The sequence below is a fragment of the Myotis nattereri genome (assembly GCF_964212035.1).
Source record: "Myotis nattereri genome assembly, chromosome: 2".
NCBI classification, from domain to species: Eukaryota; Metazoa; Chordata; class Mammalia; order Chiroptera; family Vespertilionidae; genus Myotis; species Myotis nattereri.
Genome location: NC_138076.1, coordinates 167,254,670 through 167,274,652, shown reverse-complemented (window position 1 = coordinate 167,274,652; position 19,983 = coordinate 167,254,670). Strand labels below are relative to the sequence as shown.

At 55.6% G+C, this 19,983-nt stretch overlaps 2 protein-coding genes across 2 annotated transcripts; one reads left to right on the top strand and one right to left on the bottom strand.

Annotated features, from left to right (window-relative positions):
• Window positions 1-2,983: 2,983 nt before the first annotated feature.
• On the bottom strand, window positions 2,984-9,336 carry WNT10B (Wnt family member 10B). Its single transcript, XM_081084754.1, has 5 exons — window positions 8,502-9,336; window positions 7,495-7,614; window positions 7,107-7,369; window positions 5,033-5,412; window positions 2,984-4,421 (listed from the first exon to the last, which is right to left on the bottom strand). Exons 2-5 carry the CDS (start codon window positions 7,566-7,568, stop codon window positions 3,963-3,965), a joined length of 1,176 nt encoding a protein of 391 aa, XP_080940880.1. The 5' UTR covers window positions 7,569-7,614; window positions 8,502-9,336; the 3' UTR covers window positions 2,984-3,962.
• A 6,279-nt stretch (window positions 9,337-15,615) lies between these two features.
• On the top strand, window positions 15,616-18,636 carry WNT1 (Wnt family member 1; the record flags this gene model as incomplete). Its single annotated transcript, XM_081084755.1, has 4 exons — window positions 15,616-15,719; window positions 16,445-16,698; window positions 17,396-17,661; window positions 18,148-18,636. 4 exons carry the CDS (start codon window positions 15,616-15,618, stop codon window positions 18,634-18,636), a joined length of 1,113 nt encoding a protein of 370 aa, XP_080940881.1.
• Window positions 18,637-19,983: the final 1,347 nt, after the last annotated feature.

The window sequence follows — 19,983 nt, the reverse complement described above, 5'->3', positions numbered from 1 at the left end:
CAGCTTCCCAACCACTTGAAAGGCTAAGGGAGAAGAGCTCATCTAGAGCTGAAGGAGGCAGAGACCTGACTGAGAGTTCATCAGTCTTTCTCCCTCCCTCTGACTTCCACTGGAGCTAAGTAAAAGCTGAAATTGTAGCCACCCGCTCTGTGGGTTGCACACTCCCACTCCTGCCACTGACCCCAGGCCTGGGCCTGAGCCCAGAGCGTGTGCCTGGAGCAGGGGTGTGGAAGGGGGGAGGGGGTGTTGGCCTTGCTGACAAAATCCATTTGGAATTTCTCAAGGTTGTGGTTTGGGGCTTAAGTTTGCCACAGACTATGTGTGAGGAAAGATGAGAGCTAGAAAGAGAGAAGGAGTCAAAAGGACTACAGATGAAGGAAACCAGAAAAAGCGAAAATATTCTTGCTGTGACTCCATTGGAGATTCTCCTCGCTCTGACTGAGTATGCAAAATTCCCGTCTGGATATTCCTTATCATTATTCTCTCTCATAATCCATGTCCATTCTAGCTACATCCCTCTCTCTCCCCCACTATCCTCATATGCTCACCAGATACAGTCAGTGCCTCAGTAAGGATGAGGTATCTTCCTGCCTCCATCAAATTTCCAAACCCAGAATTCTCAATGTTCAAGTGGAAATTTAGGACATAAAATTTTGCCATGAAGTACTGCCCTAACCCAACACTCCTCAAAATGTTCTTACTGCCCTGGTGTTACCATCATTTCACCTGATTTTGAGAGTAATTTGGGCAGCAGATATATCTATTGCCTAGAGCAATAGATTTTCCACCTTTTTCATCTCATTGCACACATAAACTAATTACTAAAATTCTGCGGCACACCAAAAAATATATTATTTGCCCATCTGACAAAAAAAATAGGTATAATTTTGATTCATTCACCCTGGATAGTTACTGTGTTAGCTGTTGTAAGTTTTTTTATTTGACAATTTAAGGAAAAAGAGGTCAGTGCCCCTGACTAAATAGTCAAGTATTGCATGTTTAAAAAATTCTTGAGACTCTGGCCAGATAGCTCAGTTGGTTGGAGCATCATCGCATCCCTTACTCCAAAGGCCATGGGTTCAATTCCCATTAAGGGCACATACCTAGGTTGCAGGTTCGATACCCATTTGGGGTGTGTATGGGAGGCAACTGATATCCCCCCTCCTCTCTCTCTCTCTCTCTCTCTCTCTCTAAATAATCAATTTAAAAAATTATTGTGACACACCAGTTGAAAATTACTGGCCTAGAATGTATAATGTACTTCTCTACATTCTACATTCTAGTTGTACATTCCTTGGCCAAGGAGATGACCTGTTAGAATCAGCATCTTGCAACCCCATAAGCAGTCACTTGTAATGTTCTGAATGTGTGGTGCATATCCTTTTTCCAAGTGAAAGATAATGGTTTGTTTTAAAAAATATCAGGCTAGGAATAGAAAGATTGGAATAAAAGACATTATCTTTTCCCTAGTTATGGTTTCTTCTAAAAGATAAAGGAATTATTTCACTAAGATTAAAATTAAATGCAGAAGAGCTCTGAATAAGGAAGGACAAAATACATATGCAAATAATTCAGTGGGAGGGCATGCTGGTTTTGCTGGTTTCCAGAGCAAAAAAAAATTCCCTTTTGAGCACAGGAATCCCTTTTATATGTTTCCCATTAGTCTTGTATCTACCTCCCAAGTTCTCTGATTTGGAGCCAGAGAGAAAAGCACCTGCTCTTTTGGGTGCAGGTTCAACGATGAGATACCTTCAGGACTTGAAAACCCCAAAACATGCCTTAGCCTAGCCGTGGGCAAACTATGGCCTGCGGGCCGCATCCGGCCCGTTTGAAATGAATAAAACTATTGAAAAAAAAGACCGTACCCTTTTATGTAATGATGTTTACTTTGAATTTATATTAGTTCACACAAACACTCCATCCATGCTTTTGTTCCGGCCCTCCAGTCCAGTTTAAGAACCCATGTGGCCCTCTAGTCAAAAAGTTTGCCCACCCCTGCCCTAGCCGGTTTGGCTCAGTGGATAGAGCATCAGCCTGCAGAATAAAGGGTCCCAGGTTCGATTCCAGGCAAGGGCACATGCCTGGGTTATGGGCTCGATCCCCTGTGTGGGGCGTACAAGAGGCAGCCAATCAATGATTCTCATCATTGCTGTTTCCATCTCTCTCTTCCTCCCTTCTTCTCTGAAATCAATAAAAATATATTTATATAGCCGAAACCGGTTTGGCTCAGTGGATAGAGCGTCGGCCTGCGGACTGAGGGGTCCCGGGTTCGATTCCGGTCAAGGGCATGTACCTGGGTTGCGGGCACATCCCCAGTGGGAGATGTGCAGGAGGCAGCTGATCGATGTTTCTCTCTCATCGATGTTTCTGACTCTCTATCTCTCTCCCTTCTTCTCTGTAAAAAATCAATAAAATATATTAAAAATATATATATATTTATATATATAAAAAAGAAAACCCCAACACAGAGGTGACCTCAAAGTGTGGGGCAGGGGTCAACAAACTATAGCCAGAGGACCAAATCTGGTCCTGCAGTCTGTTTGTGTGAATTGGGTTGGACATCTTTTTGTTTATGTATGGTCTAGGGCTGCTTTTGATCTACAACAACAGAGTTGAGTAATTATTGCAGGGTTGAGTAGTTGTGACAAAACCCACAAACCTAATATATTTACTATCAAGACCTTTTCAGGGGCGGGCGGGGGGGGGGGGAGAGGGGGTGGGCAGCTAGTCCTTGTTCTAGGGCAGTGATTGAGGCAATCCCTGGAGTTGAGGCACGTAGAGAGTAAATAAAGCCTATAATTAGGTCCCACATTAAGAGTTGCCAACTAATTCACTGAGGCCCATTTCAAATCCTCTGTGGGACCAGCAGGCTACACACAGATAAAGTCATGGAGTGTAGTAGGGTAGGAGAATTCACCTGGAAAAGAAGCCATAGACTGGGATCCCAAGTGTGGACAGAAATATCACCATCTACATCCACCAGTCCAGTAACTTAATTTATTTTAGTTATAAACAGGAACCAAGAACAAATCTCAGTACAATAAATTATCCATTCCCACCCCTCCTGCTAAAGAAAGAAAGAGAGGCTCAGAAAGTTGTAGGTAAAACTCTTCCTTTGGAGGCTCCCCTTTAACATCTGAATTGGGGGGAGAGGGGAGGGCAGATAGCTTCCCTAAGGGCCTGGACAGATGACTCTGACAACTTAGGGGCGAGCATCCCCCCTCAGCACTCTGTTCCATCCCTAAGAAAAACCTCTCTACCACTGTTTCCCATTACCCCACAAGAGGGGGCTCAGGCCGCAGTAGAGGAGTTCATGAACAGCAAAGAGAGTGAGTGGTTTCTTTCTGGATATAGGTCTCATGGCTCTACACAATGCCTGGGGCTAGCCCGCAAAGGATAAGAGTGGTCAAACTGCCGAAACCGGTTTGGCTCAGTGGATAGAGCGTCGCCTGCGGACTGAAGGGTCCCAGGTTCGATTCTGGTCAAGGGCATGTACCTGGGTTGCGGGCACATCCCCAGTAGGAGATGTGCAGGAGGCAGCTGATCGATGTTTCTGACTCTCTATCTCTCTCCCTTCCTCTCTGTAGAAAATCAATAAAATATATTAAAAAAAAAAAGAGTGGTCAAACTATAGGGACTCCCCAGTTGAAAGGAGTATGAATCCGAGTTAAAGGCCCAGGGTTGGGGAGAGGGGGACAATACAGTGCATTTCATCTTAGCCCATCCAGGTGTTTAAGGAGTAAAAGAGGGGTGACATCTCCCCCCCCACACTCCAAGGCCCCTCAACTGTGGAGGAGAAGGCCACACATGACAGATTCCACCTGACCTACACCCCACGCCCAAAGGTGTTTCCAGGTAGATCCTTTGAACTTCCAGGGGCCAAGATTGACCTTGGACAGAAATTAGAGCAAAAGGCTGAAAAGGCGCCCCTCCCCTTCCCCAGCCTGCTGGGAGGCTGACCCTCACTTACACACGTTGACCCACTCTGTGACCTTGCACTCATCACACAGCACATAGCAGCACCAGTGGAAACGGCAATGACAGCGCTCAACTCTTGTCTGCCGAAGCACGTTGTGCCCACGGCCACAACACAGGCTGCCGCAGCCATCCAGCAGGCGGCTGGTCTTGTTGCAGGCCCGGCCACGCGTGCCTGGGGAGCCCACAGTGGGGTCTCGCTCACAGAAATCAGGAGACTTCTCAAAGTAAACCAGCTCTCCTGAGAGGCGGCGGTGACGCAGGCGGGGCTGGAAGGCTCCGGAGTTGCGGTTGTGGGTATCAATGAAGATGGCCCTGCCCAGTCGCTCCTTTAATGCTGCCCCCACTGCCCGGAATTCTGGGGCTGCCCTCCAGCAGGTCTTGAACTGGCAGCTGCCTGAAGTGCCATGACACTTGCATTTCCGTTTTAGGTTTTCAGTTACCACCTAGAGCATCAGAGGGGGGAGAGGTGAAGGAAAGGGCAGTAAATGGATAAAGCACAGAGACACAGAAGAGGGGAGGGAACAGGGAGGCAAAAGGAGGGACAAATAGAGGCAAGAATGACCAAATGATTTGGAATATCAGAAGAAAAAGAAGCTGGTTGGTAGCCCAACTCCCTCATTGTATGGTTGGAGAACTGAAGCCAGAACAGAGGGATTTGCCTATCTCCAGTCACTAGCTGGATAACTCCAGTTGTCCTGGCTCCCACTCCAGTGCCCTTTCCAGAGTGAGCGCTGCTAAAATGGGGAGTCTGGGCCCAGAGCACCCCGAAATTCCATAGGGAGGAAAGTTGTAATAATAACTATCATGTAACAAGCACTTGTCAAGGACGAGGGACTCTGCTGGGGGCTCTATTTACTAGCTCTCTCTTAATGACATCGTAAGGCAGGTATCCTTAGACTCTTTTTACATATGCAAAACGGAGGTTAAGTCACTTGCTCAGGGCTACCCGGATGGTGACAATCACCCATCATATCTCATCCTCTCACTCTGCTGTGCCTCTCAAACTGGGGCCAGGCCAGAAGCGAGAGAGACCCAGGACAATTTGCACACGTACCTGTCGCCCCACCCTGTTGTTGTGGATTCGCATCCGTGCCTGGATGTCCCGGGGAGCTTCCCTGGAATCCAAGAAATCCCGAGAGAACTTCTCTCCAAAGTCCATGTCATGGTTACAGCCACCCCATTCCCATGTGTCCTGGGGGCTGGGGCTGGGGCTGGGGCCTGGGCCAGGACCCGGGCTAGGCAGGGAGTGGGGAAAACTTTTGCCCCGGGACAGTGCCTGCAGCTGCAGCAGTTTGGCCCTCAGCCGATCCTGCTCACCACTCCCCTTCCAGCCACAGCCGCAGCTCACCAGCTTGCCCAGGCTGCAGGCTGTGGCTACCGCGTGCATGACGCCAGCAGCCAGCATGGAGAAGGAAAAGGCACTCTCACGGAAACCTGGGGATGAAAGGGTGTGATGGTGAGGGTAAGGTTGACAGGCAGCTGAGAGCAGGGAGGCAGAGGGAAATAAACAGCCATCCTCCAATTCCAGAAATTCCTAACTGAATCCTGATCCTGCCGTTACTAGCTGAGCAATTTGGGGGAAAGTCCTGGGGGGAAAGGGGGAACTGAAAGCGGAAAGCCTCGGTTTCCTCATCTATAAATTGAGGGGATGATGGGTTGAGATGATCTCTGAGGTCCCACACCTGGGACATCAGGTGTGGATGAAAGAGCTAGCCTAGAGGGAAAGACCCCTGGGGTTGGGAGACGACTAAAAGGGAGTCCCCGTGGTCTTTGAAGATGTGTTCACTGAGTTCTACATCTGAAAGCCTTAGAAATTCCCCAGCCCTGCAGGGAGCTTGGGTGGGGCAGAAGCACAGGCAATAGGGGTTCGTTGTTTTTTTTTTTTCTTCTTCGGGGTTATTTTAATCAGCATTTTAACCAACCTACCCTCCACCACCCCCAAACCTCCAAAGCACTGTAGCTGTGGAGCTGTCCTTCACCTTTCCAGTTTCTAGTTTTATATTTGTCTGTAAGGCTGCTCTTTAAGTTTATCCTAACCTGCTATTACTCTATAAAATCCTGGGAAGGGGAGAGGGGTGGGGGTGATTTTCCCTAAGGCCCTCTTAAAACGTTGGCTCCTTTGTTTTTGGGGTCACAGAGGCTCAGGATGACAAGCCTTCCCCAGCCTCAGGTAGATATGCTTCTCATTTGGGCATCAAAGCCTTCCCCCTACAACAAGTCCTGTGAAGAAAGAGGGGATCCCTCACTTCCTTTTAGGCAGGGGCTCCCTGGAACCCTGAGAGACAGCAGCTCCTTAGGGGCCAGGCCTTGCCCACCTCAGGATGCAGGGCTCCTGGCTCAACCTCCTGGTCCCCCCCAACCCCAACCCTCCAGGGGTGAAGCTGTTTGCACACGTCTTGGGAATTCCCCCGCAGATGGCAGCTGCCTATTAACCCTGTAGTCCCCGAAGTACTGCCCCCAGCCTTAAGCTGAGCCCAGGGTGGATCTTTACTCTTCCTAGGAGTAAACTGGAGCATGGCCTGGCAAGAGGCATTGATGCTCCCAGACCAGGCCGGCAGTGACCTGTTCTCCACCCCTCCAGCCAGTGCCTCACCTGCTCAGGTGAGAGCCACCTGGGGCCCCCACAGCACAGAGGAGGGGGGCTGCTCCCCTGCTTCAAAGCCATCAGGGTCTTTGTTCCCAGTCTCAGCTCCTGGGAACCCCAGCAATTAGGAGAGTAGATTTAACCCTTAAACGGTTGGGGGCGGCCCCCCTCCTCCACTGAGGTTCTGGGGACACCAGCCTGGGCTTGTCCCTCTGAGAGGGAGGAGGGTGAAATTGGGGGAGTGAATGGGGGGCGTTTGAAGCTTCCAGGGCTGGGGGCATCTCGCTCACAGGTGCAACCCAGAGCCAGCAGGGTGTAAGCAGGAAGGGGGGGGTGCTTAGAGTAGGGGAACACGGACCCAGCTGCCTTGCCCGCAGCGAGCAGGTGGAAGCCAGAAGCGCAGGGGCCCAGACGGGTGGCCAAACCCAGCTCCTCGAGGCTGTCGGGGAATTCCCGGAGAGGCCCCTCCCGGAGTCGTGAACCGGTCCCTTCCCGCCTCCTCTCGCCTGGGCCGGCCCCCCGGCCCCGGCCCCGCCGGGCTCACCGCGCTTGAGGATGGCGCTGTGGTGCGGCAGGCGGCCGCCGCCCTCGAGCGCCGAGCAGTTCCAGCGCTGGTCGCGCAGCTGGTGCTGACACTCGTGGACCGCGATGTGCAGGCCCTGCAGCGCGGACGCGGTCACGTCGGGGCTGCGCAGGCACAGCCCCAGCTGCCGCTTGCTCAGGCCGGACAGCGTCAAGCACACGGTGTTGGCGGTCAGCGGCGGCTCGCCCGGCAGCTTCAGGCCCAGGATCTCATTGCTCAGGGCCCTGGGAAGCGAGAAGGCGTCGCTGGGTCTGTGGTCCAGGCCTCGCGCCCCCTCCGAGCCCTCCCGCCCGCCGGGGCGGCGCTGCCACCCGGCCGTGAGGTGGGTGGGGTGGGGCTGGGTGCTCACCGACTGCAGAGCGCCAGGACCAGAAGGCCCGCGAGGCCCCAGGGCGGAGGCCGCGGCCGGGGCTGCTCCCGCATGTCGAAGCCCCGGCCCGAAGGCCCCGGTGGGCAGACCGATCAGGGCCTGCGGGACAGGGGGGCTCAAGGAGGGCTCTGGGGTAGGGTGGCTCGCCTGCCCCCCCCCCATGCCCAACTTGGAGCTCTTCACTCACCAGTGTCACCCCACTGGCCCTTCTCGTCTCTCCCCAAACGGCACAGTAAGAATCACCCCCTGAGTCCCAGGCTCTGGGCCCTGGAGGAAGAGTCCAGGCTTCGCAGCTGGGACTTACTCGAGCGCCCAGGAGCGGACCCACCCACACACCGTGCCAGGCGCACAGGCACACGCACAGTCACATGCAGACACACAGACTCACAGACACCGCGCCAACACCTCGCCCACCGCTCCCTCTTACAGGGCCCCACGACTCGCTTCTCCCGCCCGACGCAGCCTCACGCCCTCCGAGCTGGGAGGCGGGATTGGGAGGGGGTTCCCCGCCACCTACAGCCGGCGGGTGGGGGTGGGGAGAGGGTCGCCTCCAGGTGCCGTCGAGGGCAGGCAGCTCCGTAAGAAGGGCGGAGGAACGGGGTCCCCACCGGCTCCACCAGCGGGGAAGGAAGGGAGCCTCCAGGTGCGGCCGCGACTGGCAGGGGACCTGTTCCGGCCCGAAAGGGAGCGCGCGGTGCAGGCTGAGTCCCCTTCCTCGTCCTCCCCAACGACTGGTTCGTGCCTCCCAGCGTCGCCCCTCCGGTCCTCACAGGTCCCAACCTCAGTCCCCACCCCTGCGCTATCGCGTTCACATCTGGGGGCACTCCTTTATTCGCCGGCTCTTTATCTCCGGCAATATCTCTGGCTCTCTCTGCATCTCTGCGCCCCCGTAGGCGGATGCGTGTCTGACTACCCGTGTGCCTGTCTGGTCCCGGCGTGCGCGTCCCTGCCCTCCCCGCCCTCCCCGCTCTCCCGGTTCCGATTACCTCCAGCGGCTCTGGTGCGGGGTCCACGGCGGCGGGGGCCGGGCGCCTGGACTCGGGCCGCTCAAACCGTGGGGAGAATGCGTCGGGTTCTGCCCCCTCGGCGGAGCCGCATTCTTCCAGGGCAGGGCCACTCCTCTTCGCCGCTTTCCCAGCGCCGCCGCGGCCGCCGGGAAGAAGGGAGGGAGGAAGGGAGGGAGTGATCGAGAAAGCGAGCGAAGCGGGCGAGCGAGGAGCTGGGGACTCTGGCTCTACTCGAGCGGAGCTCCCGGGGCGGCTCTGCCACGGCTGACAGAGCTGCGGCCCCTCCCCGAGCCTGGGGCATCCCCACCCCGCTCCTGGCACCCCCCGCCTTGACCCGGGGAGGGCAGTCGCTCCCCCTCCTCCCAGCCTACACACACACCCTCTCCCCCGACGCCCGGGTTCAGGCTCGGCCCCACTGAAGGGGGAGGTGGCCAGAGTTCCTCTCACCTGCTCTGGAGTCGCCAAAGCTGCAAGGAGGGTGCGCTGACCCAGACTAGGGAGCCGGGACCCAGGTTCCAAGCGGTCATTTTTCTTTGCCTCAGTTTCCCCACAGAGCGCTGGATGACTGGAAGATGCCTTTGACAAGACGAAGACAGAACTGAGAACTAACTTCTCTCGTCCGACCGTTTCCTGTAGAGCCCTCAGCAAGAGCGCACCACAGGGCACTGGGAGCCAGCGGGAGAAGCTCCCTTCTGGGTGGCTGGGCTTCCACCCACCTCCGAGCTTTGAGCTTTGCGCCTGCCCCTTGGGAGGGGTCAGCTTTGGTCTCAGAGTTTGGTCCTAGCAGAGGCTCCTGTAGCCCCAAAGATCTTCAGCCTGCCCCATGCTTCCCTTAGCTTGCAGGCATCCTTGTCCAGAGGTCTTCTGCCCTCCCCAGGATCCCAGGTCTGCACTTTGGGTGGCCCATATTCCTGCTCCAGGCTCATAGACTTGCTTCACATGAAATGAGGAGGACCTAAGGACCCCAATCTTAGCCCAGCCCCAGGACAGCCAGGGAAAGAGCCTGATCTTGGGGTGCACAGTCAAAGCAAGCTACCTTAGGGAGCTCCAGTGGCAGTGAAGGGGTTAGGTGCCACTGCACTCTTGCCTGACTCACCCTCCCAGCTCTAACCACTGTGGGCTATTTTTGCCAGAGAGGGGCCCCAGGCTTCCCAGCCGCCCCCCCTGCCCCTGCCAGACCGCAGCCCAAAGAACGGCTGGCCCTTCGATCCCAAGGCTGGCACGCTGACTCAGAGACAGGCCCCCCAGGGAAGCAGAGCCACGGGGCTGAAACCCACATCCACAGTCATCTCTTCCTTGGTGGTGGCCATGCAGCTCTGCTGAGCAGCCAGCCTCCAGCCTGCGCTTCTGGAGTCCTGGCCCGTGCTGCGGGGGACACTGCTGTCTAGGAGGCAGAGCAGTCTGGAGAGATCAGAGATTTTCATCTGGTGGGATATTTATTGATCACCGTTATGTGCCAGGCTCTGAGCAAGCTGGAGAGGTATGAGCGCTATGGTTCCTGACAATGGACAGCTGTGACCACAGAGGGTTGCTTTTTTTCTGCATTCCCACCTGAGGGAGGTGGGGGGAGAAGGTACCCTAGAGCTCTTGCCTCTCCTTCCTGTTTTGGGGCAGAACCAAACCATGTGTGGCTTTTGAGGCCATCAGAATCCACAAGACCTATCCCAGTAGCTTTCATCCTTACACCTGGATTTGGTGATTCTTGCCAGTGTCTTCATCCTTCTTCCGGCATGTCAGCCTAGAAATCCACACAGGTCCCTGGAGGAGGGGAATGAGGTTTCCTAGTCCCCTCTTCTCCCATGGGGATCACTTGGGCATGTGTCTCTGAGTCCCCCTCAGGTTTTGGATTGTATGTTCTGGATCGGTCCTTGTCAGGCTGCAATATAGTCAGATGCCAAGGAAGAGCCAGGGTCAGAACCATCAATTGCAACTTCTCAGTGACTCCAGGGCTCCACAAGTTAGCTTTTCCCAAATCCAAAAACCCATACAGCTGGTCTCTCTTCCTGCAGAAGCTTAGCTCTGGGACAGGAGGCCAAAGGCAGGCAGACTGGGTGGCCTGAGCTGGCCCCCAGTGCCCTCAGCCCGACCGGCTGGCCTGAGCACTGACCCGCAGGCAGGCCGCTGAGGGTGGTGGGGCAGGCGGGGCCTGCAGAGGGCTGTGGGTACACACCCATTGCCTAATATCCCAAGCACGCGGCCAGCTCCAGGAAAGGGGAGGGGCGGGAACCAGAGAGACCTTGACAAGGGTTGGGGCCATGACTAGAGGGGAAAGTGAGGGGCTGTCATTACTTCAGGGAGGGAGTGGGAACAAGCTGATCGCCCTGCTCCTTGATGAGAAGAGTGGAGCGCTGCCTTCCCATCAGAGGGATGGAGGGTGTAGCAGTATCTATCTGGGAAGGACACTGGGGCCCTGGAGGGCGGGGGTCAAAAAAGAATGGGGGCCTCTGGAGATTGGGGGATCCAGCAACTGAGGCGGTGGCTAAAGCCAAGAGCAGCCTCGGAAACCTCCTTCTCCTCCTCCCGCTGTGTTTGCCTTGGCCCAGGGTCCCGAGTGAGTCATCTATTGCTGAGCCGCTGATAGGGGCGGCCAGGCCCGGGGAACCCAAATTATAGGCCCAGAAGGGATGGATGCGCCCGCAGTGGTGAGCTCAGCTGTGCTGCCCACCCTCCTCCTCTCACGCCTTCTGCTGCAGCACCGTAGGCCACCACCTGGAGGCACCAAAGGGTCCTGAAGCCCAAAGGCGCTGGACTCTCAGGAAGCCCCCACAGTCAGCAGTTAGCTCCAAGAGTGGGTGGGATTACCTTAGCCAGGACTTTGTCCGCTTCTCTACCAGAGGCTGATGCCTTCTCAGACCAAGGAGGTAGTGCCGCCTGCTGGTGCTTCAAAGGAAGGTAGGCTCCTCTGCCCACAAACTCAGCCCTGTTCTCCTGCTTCCTCCCCAGACGCCAAGATTAAGGTAGAGCCCCTCTCCCCTCAGACATTTCTCTCCCTGGTTTCTATTCCAGAGGGCCGATTTGCTACTGATTTTATACTTTAAGCCTTTAAAATTCTCAGGGATCAAAAGTGAGACAAAGAAAAATAGCGCAGGGTAAAGGAGATAGGGGGATTTCATTTTATAGGGGGCAGGTAGTAAGAAAACAAACCTATGGAGATATCTGAGGAAGGGCATTTCAGAAGGCAGAAAAGCAAGTGCAAGGATCCTGAGACAGGAGCTTGTTTAATATATTCAAGGAATTAGCAAGGAAGCCAGGGTGGTGAGAGGGAGGAGCCCACCTGGGAGAGAGCAGTAGGCAATGCAATGAGAGGACAAGCTAGGAGCAGAGTCAGATTATAAAGGGCTTTGTAGGCTACTGTTAAGATTTTGCCTTTTTCTTTGAGTGAGATGGGGACTCACTGGAAAATTCTGAGCAGGGAAATTAAATCATCTGACTTTTGTTTTAGAAAAAATAGCTCTGGTTGCTGTGTGGAGAATAGACTGTGTGTGTGGAGAGGGGGCAAGGGTAGAAGAGCGCGCGCGCACACACACACACACGCACACGCACACGCACATACACACACATGCGCGCGCGCGCACACACACACACGCACGCACACGCACAGCCACTACTGTGCACCTTCCGGCCTGTAAGCACAAACTACCATGGTAGCAGTAGGGTGGTAAGAATGGATTAGATTCTGCATATATTTTGAAGACAGAAGGACAGGATTTGTTGATTGTATAAGAAAACAGATGAGTCAAAGATAACTTTAATTTTTTTTTTTTTCCTGAGCAACTCAAGGAAGGATGGAGTTGCCATTTACTGAGATGAGGATGACTGATGACAGAGCAGGTTAGGGCAAGAGAAGAATCAGGAGTTCAAGTTTTGAGCATGCGCCTTTTTGAGATGCTTATTCAGTTGTTAGATGTGCAAGTTCAGAGGGTCCAGAGATATAAATTAGGGAGCATGAGACTAGAGAGTTCACCAAAGGAGCGAGTGTAGACAGAGAAGAGGCTCCCAGTGGAGTTGGGGTACAGTCCCGATTTAGTTTAGAAACTGGTTCACAAGGTGGAACCAGATAAGGAGACTGAGCATGTGAGCAGCCCAGGAGGTAGGAATGGTGTTCCAGAATATTTCAAAAAGGAGGGTGCTGCTCCTGAAAGGTTAGTCAAGATGAGCCCTGAGAGTTGACTATAGAGCAACAAGGAGGTCAGGGATGGTTTTGATAGGAGGAGGAGCAGGTTCAAAGGTCTGATTAGGGTGGAAAGAGAAAATAAAGAAAAGAAGTTGGTGTTAGTGATTAGGGTAAACCTTTTTAGTTTTGCTGTAAAAGCAAACAGACAAATGAGGCAATCTTGGGTGGCAGTGTGGAGTCAAATAAGTTTTGGGGTTTTTAGATGGGAGATATTACAGCACATTTATATGCTGGTGACTATGATCCAGTAGAGAGATACGTTGATGATACAGGAAAGAAACAGAGAATGATGGACTGAGTGATGATTTGATCCAAACAGAAATTTGGGCCAGGTCATCCATAATGTGACCCAGACCTAGAGCCATCCTGCTTTTCCCTCCTATTCCTGGTGGGTGGAATACTGGCTTCTTCTTTCCTCTCTTTCCACCTCTGCTTGTCACCAGTGGTCACAGACAGGGTTTTCCTTTCTGTTGGCCCACCTCCCACCTCCATTGGGGTTTTATCAATCCACCGGGCCAAAAGACTTGACCCAGGCCCCAGTGAGGAGAAACTCCTAAAGGATAAAGCTGCCCATGGTACATTGTCTATTTACTTGAGCCATCTGTGCTGGGTGCCCTCTGCAGAGACTACTGGTTTTTGGACCCTCAAAGAATGCTGGGCCAATACACATGGTTGAATCCTTAGAGGAGCCAGGTACCCTGCACTGGGCAAAGGGCCTGGAAGAACAACCCCCTCAAAAGTAACCTCCATTAGGTTTCATTTAGGTTAATACATATCTCATTTAAAATGCAAAGGCCCCAGGAAGATCAATGAAACTATCAGGCATTTATTCCTTAGAGTGATTTCCCTGCTTTGGAGGGGAAGCCTGGTCATTTCTAGGACTTGGAACTCTTTAGATACATTACTCAGTGAGAAAGCATCCTAAAGGCAAAAGACGTGAAAAAGAGAGAATCCAAAAGGGAGGCAGGAATCACAGTCACTAGCAGCTGGTCAGGTGAAAAAGCCTGGGCTTTGAGTCAAAATAGTCTGGGTTTGAGCCTGGCTCTATCACTTATCAGCTGTGTGGACCTTGGACAGCTACCTAATCTAATTTTTCCTCTGTAAAACAGGAGGGGATCCACCCTCCTGCCAGGGGCCAGCAGTGTGTGCTGATGGGGCATGATAACTAGGCTGGCAGGTCCTGTATAGGAAACAGCAGCCACTTCTTCAATAGAAGGCCAACATGGCCTTGAACCTGAATTGGAGTCCCTGGGAGGGGAGAGAAAAGTGTACAACAGAGGAGTCTCCCAGCCTGGTTAGAATGGAAAGAACCAGAGTTTGGGGGCAAGACAGAAACTTGGCAGAAAAATCTAAAAATAAAACATGGAAGCACAAGTTTCCTATTCTGGGTTCACTTTAGCCAGCGGCCCTTCTCTTCCCAGTCCTCCCCCACCACAGGAACACCTGACATCTATTCCATTGCCCTTCCTCCGAGACTAGTTCTCAGAGACTCAGACACCCCAGGCCTTGTTCATCTTGACACTACCTTGGTTGCTGGCTCAGACCTCTCCCCTACTGACATGCACAGCTTGACACATACCACAGGATGACACACCATTGGATGACACAAGGTACACAGGGCAAGAGTGACACATATATGCATATTTAATCTCCCCATGCACACATTCATCCACCCATTCACCCACCTCCACACACAGTCCCAGACATTCTCTATTCCTCAGTCAACTGGGTCTCTCCTGACAGTAATTGCCACCTCCTTCCTGACACATAGAAGATGGTACACTGCCCCAGGTGGTGGCTGTGACAAGATGACTTGATGATCCCTCTGACCTGAGTCAAATTCCAAAATTCTTTAGAAAGGCTTCTAACATCCCTCCTTAAACCGTGGAGTTTCTGTACGTGAAAACACACAGGAGTGTGTACACTCAGAACACATTCGTGTGCATTCTCACACGCACTCACATCTGCGTTGTCCCACTTACACACACACACACACACACACACACACACACACACACACGGCCACTGGTGTGCACCTTCCGGCCCATAAACACAAACTACAGCTTCTTCAGGTTTCTCTTCATGGCCAAGCTCTGTTTAGTCAGCTCACCCCCAACCCACCACCGGGGATTTCCCTGACCACAGCCCCACCTCCACCCCAGGCTCCCCCTTTGCCTTCCCTACCGAGCCAGAGCCATCGGGGGTTCCTGGGAGGGAAGGCGTCTCCCCAGAGTCGCTGCCCAGAACCACAGCTTTCCTTCCTCCACTTAGGATGGGGGAGAGAGGGGACACCCGCGAAGCCTGGGGTGACGTCGAGGGGACAGCCCCAGGGCAGGCGGCAATAGCGGCCGGTTCGGTGGATTCGCAGGGAAAATCCAGACAGCACATTGTCGCTGCGCCCCCTGGCGGACGCTGGCCCCCGACGGGCTCCCGACGCCAACCGGAGAGGGGCAGGCGGGCGGGCGCGCGTGGGAGGGCGCCCTAAGGGGAGGGGTCGACGGCCAGTGCAGGCCCGGAGGCGGGAGCCACCGGGCAGGGGGCGGGGGTGAGCCCCGACGGCCAGCCCGTCAGCTTTGGGCTCAGACGGGCGGGAGCCAAGGCCCCGCTCGCTGCCCATTGTCTGTGCGTGCCCCTGACCAGTGCGCCCTGGTGCCACAGTGCGGCCCGGCGGGGCAGCCTCCTATCGTCACTTCGGCCAGTGCCGCAACTATAAGAGGCGGTGCCGCCCGCCCCGCCGTGGCTGCCTCAGCCCACCAGCTGGGACCGCGAGCCATGCTGCCCGCCGCCCGCCCCCAGGGCTGTTAGAGCCAGACTGCGAACTCTCACCACTGCCGCCACCGCCGCATCCCGTCCCACCGTCGCGGGCAGCAGCCAAAGCCGCCCCAACTGCAACACAGAGCGGGCAAGGCCAGGCAGGCCATGGGGCACTGGGCGCTGCTGCCCGGCTGGGTTTCTGCTACACTGTTGCTGGCGCTGGCCGCTCTGCCTGCAGCTCTGGCCGCCAACAGCAGTGGCCGATGGTGGTAAGTGCGCTGGTGCGGGGTCGCCACTTGTCTGGGGCGCAGAGCCAGGGGCCAGCCCTATCCAGCTCCCACGCTCTGGGATCCGTCCGCAGACAGGCTCCCTCCAGCGCTCGGACTTCCCTACGAGACACCGAGGGGCGCTCTGGAGCGGAGTTTGCTCCGGAAAATCAAGCTCTGCTGAAGTGGGGTGAATGGTCCGGCCACGGCAGTCCACGATATTCCAGATGGAGCCCACTCCCTTCTAGCACCGCCCTCCTTCCACGAGCCCCAAACCCAGGCTTACGGTGGCAGCACGCCACAGGTTTGCCTGCTTCAGGAAGCGAAAGGCCAGGCGTGCTTAGAAAGGAGACAAGAAGAGGGTGGGACTCCTGAGCATTTCACGCCTTGGGTGGGCATGGATTGCAGGCCAGCATTTCTTCGCCAGGCTGCCCGGAACATGCTTGGAGAGCCAAGGTGGACATCTATTTTCCGGGTTCCCCATGCTTCCCTGTCCAGTCACCACACCCAGGGCCCCTAGCACCCCTAGAACTCTCGGTCTCACCCGTCTGGACGACCAGTCCTTTCAATCTAGCGAGCCCAGGAGAGCAGAGTCATTACCTTGTTATTGATCTCCCGCCGCTCTTTCCCCGACAGCTAGCTCCAGAAACATAGCAGGGTGGGCACGACCTTTTTGGTTAGGGGGAAGGTCCCCCTTCCAGAGCCTGAGCTATCATGCGTCTCACCAGGGGCATCGTGAACGTAGCCTCCTCCACGAACCTACTGACCGACTCCAAGAGTCTGCAGCTGGTGCTGGAGCCCAGTCTGCAGCTGCTGAGCCGCAAGCAGCGGCGGCTGATCCGCCAGAACCCGGGGATCCTGCACAGTGTGAGTGGGGGGCTGCAGAGCGCTGTGCGCGAGTGCAAGTGGCAGTTCCGGAACCGCCGCTGGAACTGCCCCACGGCTTCGGGGCCCCACCTCTTCGGCAAGATCGTCAACCGAGGTGGGTACCCAGGAAGGCGACGCCTCCGGGACTAGGGGAACTCGGGGTCACCCACAGGGCACGGGTGGGCGAACGCAGGGAAGATGTCCCAGGCTGCGGCAGGGTCACACCATCAACTGGCCAGGAGCTTTATGCTCGGCGCCAGCTCTGCACCAAACTCAGCCCACCAGACGCGTTCAAGCCGTACACCTCGGACGCGAAGCTTAACTTTCCCGAGCCACTGCCTCAGAAACAGGGAGTCCTGAATTGTGGCCGCTGACCGCTGACCGCTGGCCACGGTCGCTTTTCCCCAGCCCCTGCTCTCTGCAGGGGTGCGTCTTGCCTCCAGCCCAGCAAGGCTTGCTTCGCCGACACGGGCCGAGTTTGGGCTGCAGAGAGGTGTCGGCGGTGCAGAGTTCCTCCGCTCCCCTTTCTTCATTGTTGTTGTTGTTGTTTTCTTTCTGGGGTTGCCCCACTTCCACGGAGGAGCCAAAATGCGCGCTAAGTCTCTAACGCGTGATGACAACTGTGGACGTGGTTGCGTGCCCACGCACGTGCTTTCCCTGTGAGGCCAGCTTCCCAACACAGCCCACCGCCCGGACGCCCAGGGCGGAGGCGGGGCGGCGGACTCCAAGGTCCCAAGCCCTCCACTGAGGGTGCTCGCCGCACCCTGCACCCTGCGCGGCCCTTCGCTGATCCCTGATCCCTTCCCCCACAGGCTGTCGGGAAACAGCATTTATCTTCGCGATCACCTCTGCTGGGGTCACCCACTCGGTGGCTCGCTCCTGCTCCGAGGGCTCCATCGAGTCCTGCACGTGCGACTATCGGCGACGCGGGCCTGGGGGCCCCGATTGGCACTGGGGAGGCTGCAGCGACAACATCGACTTCGGTCGACTCTTCGGCCGGGAGTTTGTGGATTCCGGGGAGAAGGGGCGGGACCTGCGCTTCCTCATGAACCTTCACAACAACGAGGCGGGCCGAACGGTGAGCGGACTGAGGAGCTCTGCAACGGACGCGGAGCGGCAGGGTCTGCGCAGGGGCTGACCTCCTGCTTGGGAAGTAACGGCTGGCGATCAGGCCAGGACTCAGGGCAGAGAACCAGGGGAGCGCATCCTGAGGGGGGGGGTGGGGGGGCGGGGGGGTGGAGGGAAGCCTGAGAATGGAAGCGTTAAGTGGCAGGAGGCGCGGGGTGCCTGGGGCCGAGGACAGGTAGAACCGAAGAGGTTCGAAGTCATGTAACCCATAGAAATCATTGCCTACTGCCTCCTCCACTGTCCAGATTCAAAAAATAAGGCTGAAAGGCCAAGACAGCGTGATATCCAAATCCCTGCGGGACGTTTCCTGCCTCCCTTCCCCTGGGCCTGGCCCTGTGCTGAGGTCCCAGCGGCGCCAGGGAGGAGGCTGTCATGGGGATGGTGGCTCCGGCTCCCGCAGCACCCTGGGACAGCCTTTTTTCTCCTTTGCCCCCAGACCGTGTTTTCCGAGATGCGCCAGGAGTGCAAGTGCCACGGGATGTCCGGCTCGTGCACGGTGCGCACGTGCTGGATGCGGCTGCCCACGCTGCGCGCCGTGGGTGACGTGCTGCGCGACCGCTTCGACGGCGCCTCGCGCGTCCTCTATGGCAACCGCGGCAACAACCGTGCCTCGCGGGCGGAACTGCTCCGCCTCGAGCCGGAAGACCCTGCGCACAAGCCGCCTTCACCCCATGACCTCGTCTATTTCGAGAAATCGCCCAACTTCTGCACCTACAGCGGACGCTTGGGTACAGCGGGCACTGCGGGGCGCGCCTGCAATAGCTCGTCGCCCGCGCTGGACGGCTGTGAGCTGCTCTGCTGTGGCCGGGGCCACCGCACACGCACGCAGCGCGTCACTGAGCGCTGCAACTGCACCTTCCACTGGTGCTGCCACGTCAGCTGCCGCAACTGCACGCACACGCGCGTCCTGCACGAGTGTCTGTGACTCGCTGCCTGGACTCGCCCCCAGGAGCATTCTCCTCAACGCCCCCCACGCCCCCCCGCAGATTCGCCGGCACCTGAGACCCTGATACGCACTCACCCAGTCTGTCCATTCACATCCCCGAGATTCTTACGTTTCCTCCTCCCACCTGGGGACTCCTGAAACCACTTGCCTGGGGCGGTAGGAACCTTCTTGCCATCCTGATGGACCTGCCCTGACCTACCTCCCTCCCCCTCCGCGGGAGACCCCATTGCACTGCCCCTGCTTGGCCAGGAGGTAAGAGAAGGATTCGTCCCCTCCCCCATGGCGAGTCAGCTCTAGACGGATACCACGCCGTCCGTCGACCTCCCTGCCTCTCTCCCTCCCATTTTAACTGCGTTTTCTCCCAATGCCTACACGCCCCTGCCAAGGGTGTAGACCCTGCACACTCACATGGGCATCAGGGCCTTTCTCCTCCCCACCTACAGCTGAAGCAGGAGGTGCCGGGGTGAAAGGGCAGCTGCAGCTGTGGTGATATGGAAAATGAAGTTGGGGGACCCAGCAGAAACACCCCCATTCTTCCAGCCGCAGTCATGGTGCCATTGAACAGCTGTGAGCCATGCCTCCCTCGGCCACCTCCTACCCTTTCCTGTCCTGCCTCCTCATCAGTGTGTAAATAATTTGCACTGAAACGTGGATACAAAGCCACGAATTTGGTTGTTGTAAATAAAACTATTTATTGTGCTGGGTTCCAGCCTGGTTTGCAGAGACCACTTCCACTCCCAACCAAATCCCTCTCCACTCTTCTCCTCTTTGGCCCTTCAGCCTTTTCTGATCCCTCTTCTCCTCTCCCCAATTTTTCAAAGATGCCTTTGCCTCCTGGAATCAGCATTTCCTTCCACTGTAGCTATTAGCGGCTCCTCGCCCCCACCGATATAGTATCTATTTTCCTCTGCAGAATAAAAATCTCTATTTTTATCAATGGCTTGGTAGCTTTTCCTTGAATCCAGAACACACCATTGTTTACCTCTCTTAAACAAATAGGATACATTGTTGGGGGGGCTGGTTGTCTGGCCCTGCAAAAGGACCCTGAGGTTCTGACCCTTGGTTGACCCTAATGAGGCCGTTGGGGATCCAGGTCTCCAGAAGAACCTGGTCAGAAGCCCCAAGATCCTGCAAGTTTCTTTTTCTTATTCAAACACCAACTGGCTGTGTGATATTGGACAAGTGCGTGACTGGCTCAGTTTCTTTCCTTGCTGAATGGGAATTAAACAAACTCTGAACCTGCCTTTCCTATCTGGAACAGTCGGTGTGAAAATAGCTACCATTGAGTGATAGCCATGACTGCATCCCGAAAAGAAACCAAAGAAA